The 1,306-nt window shown below is 39.4% G+C and overlaps 1 protein-coding gene across 1 annotated transcript; it reads left to right on the top strand.

Moving 5' to 3' along the window:
* Positions 1-301: 301 nt before the first annotated feature.
* LOC110258448 (olfactory receptor 5AN1-like) lies at positions 302-1,101 on the top strand (the record flags this gene model as incomplete). Its single annotated transcript, XM_021081699.1, has 1 exon — positions 302-1,101. A coding segment is annotated over exon 1 (800 nt), but the record flags the coding sequence as incomplete, so codon positions are not given.
* Between the last annotated feature and the right edge of the window lie 205 nt (positions 1,102-1,306).

The following is a 1,306-nucleotide window of genomic DNA, read 5'->3' as shown; positions in this document are numbered from 1 at the left end:
TAAAATTCTAGATGAAAAGCTGGGGTTTTCCTCTCAGGACAGTGACACATTTGCATTTTCCAGTATTCAATGGAGGAAAAATATGCCACATATGAGAATTGTAATGCTGCCATTTTACCTGAGTCAACAATGAATTCCCTTGTCTTTTTTTCTGATTTCAGGAGCACCAATCCAATGATTAGGGGAGGAAATACTACAGAGATCACCTCTTTCATCTCCGTGGGATCTCAGATTTCCCAGAATCATAGCAAGGCTCTTTGTTGTATTCCTGTTGATCTATATGACAACCCTGACTTGGAATATGTGCCTCATCATCTTAATAAGAATATATGCCCACCTCCACACACCCATGTACTTCTTCCTTAGTAATCTGTCCTTCATTGATATTTGCTATGTGAGCGCCACAGCTTCCAAGATGCTCTATAACTTCTTCCAGAATCAAAAAATTATCACCTATGTGGGCTGTTTGGTTCAGAGTTTGGTTTTTTTGACCATGGGACTGAGTGAGTCTTGTCTCATGACAGTCATGGCTTATGATTTATATGCTGCCATTTGTAACCCACTCCTCTATTCATCAATCATGTCACCCACTCTCTATGGTCAGATGGTGCTGGGGTCCTATATGGCTGGACTCTCTGGTTCTCTGTCCCAAGTGTGTGCCATGCTTCAGCTCCACTTCTGTGGGCCTAATGTCATCCACCACTTCTTCTGTGACATGCCCCAACTGTTAATTCTTTCCTGCACTGACACATTCTTCTTACAACTTTTAACTATTGTATTAACTATGATCTTTGGGATAGTAAATGCCCTAGTTATCATGATATCCTATGTCTATATTGTCATCTCCATCATGAAGATCACTTCAGCTAAAGGCAGGTCCAAGGCTTTCAACACCTGTGCTTCTCACTTGACAGCAGTTAGTCTCTTTTACACCGCAAGTATCTTTGTTTATTTAAGTTCTAGCACTGGAAGTTCTTCCAGCTTTGACAGATTTGCATCAGTCTTCTACACTATGGTGATTCCTATGGTGAACCCTTTGGTATACAGTCTGAGGAACAAAGAAATCAAAGAAACTTTGAAGAGGTTGCAAAAGAGGAGAAGGTATTGCTGAGGTCACAAATTCTGCGATATCTGGCATAGCTGTTGTGTTGGAATCCTCATACACTGTAATATCCTACACAATAAGATTCAAATGGAATGTAACAAAAATCACACTGCCTTTTGATTAAAAAGTTTTTATTTGATAAAGATAATATGCCAAAATGTACTAACAGCTGAATCAAACCACAAAAACACAACATTTTTT

This window comes from Sus scrofa, unplaced genomic scaffold (genome assembly GCF_000003025.6).
Source record: "Sus scrofa isolate TJ Tabasco breed Duroc unplaced genomic scaffold, Sscrofa11.1 Contig2086, whole genome shotgun sequence".
Taxonomy (NCBI): domain Eukaryota; kingdom Metazoa; phylum Chordata; class Mammalia; order Artiodactyla; family Suidae; genus Sus; species Sus scrofa.
This window is presented reverse-complemented; position numbering and strand designations above follow the sequence as displayed.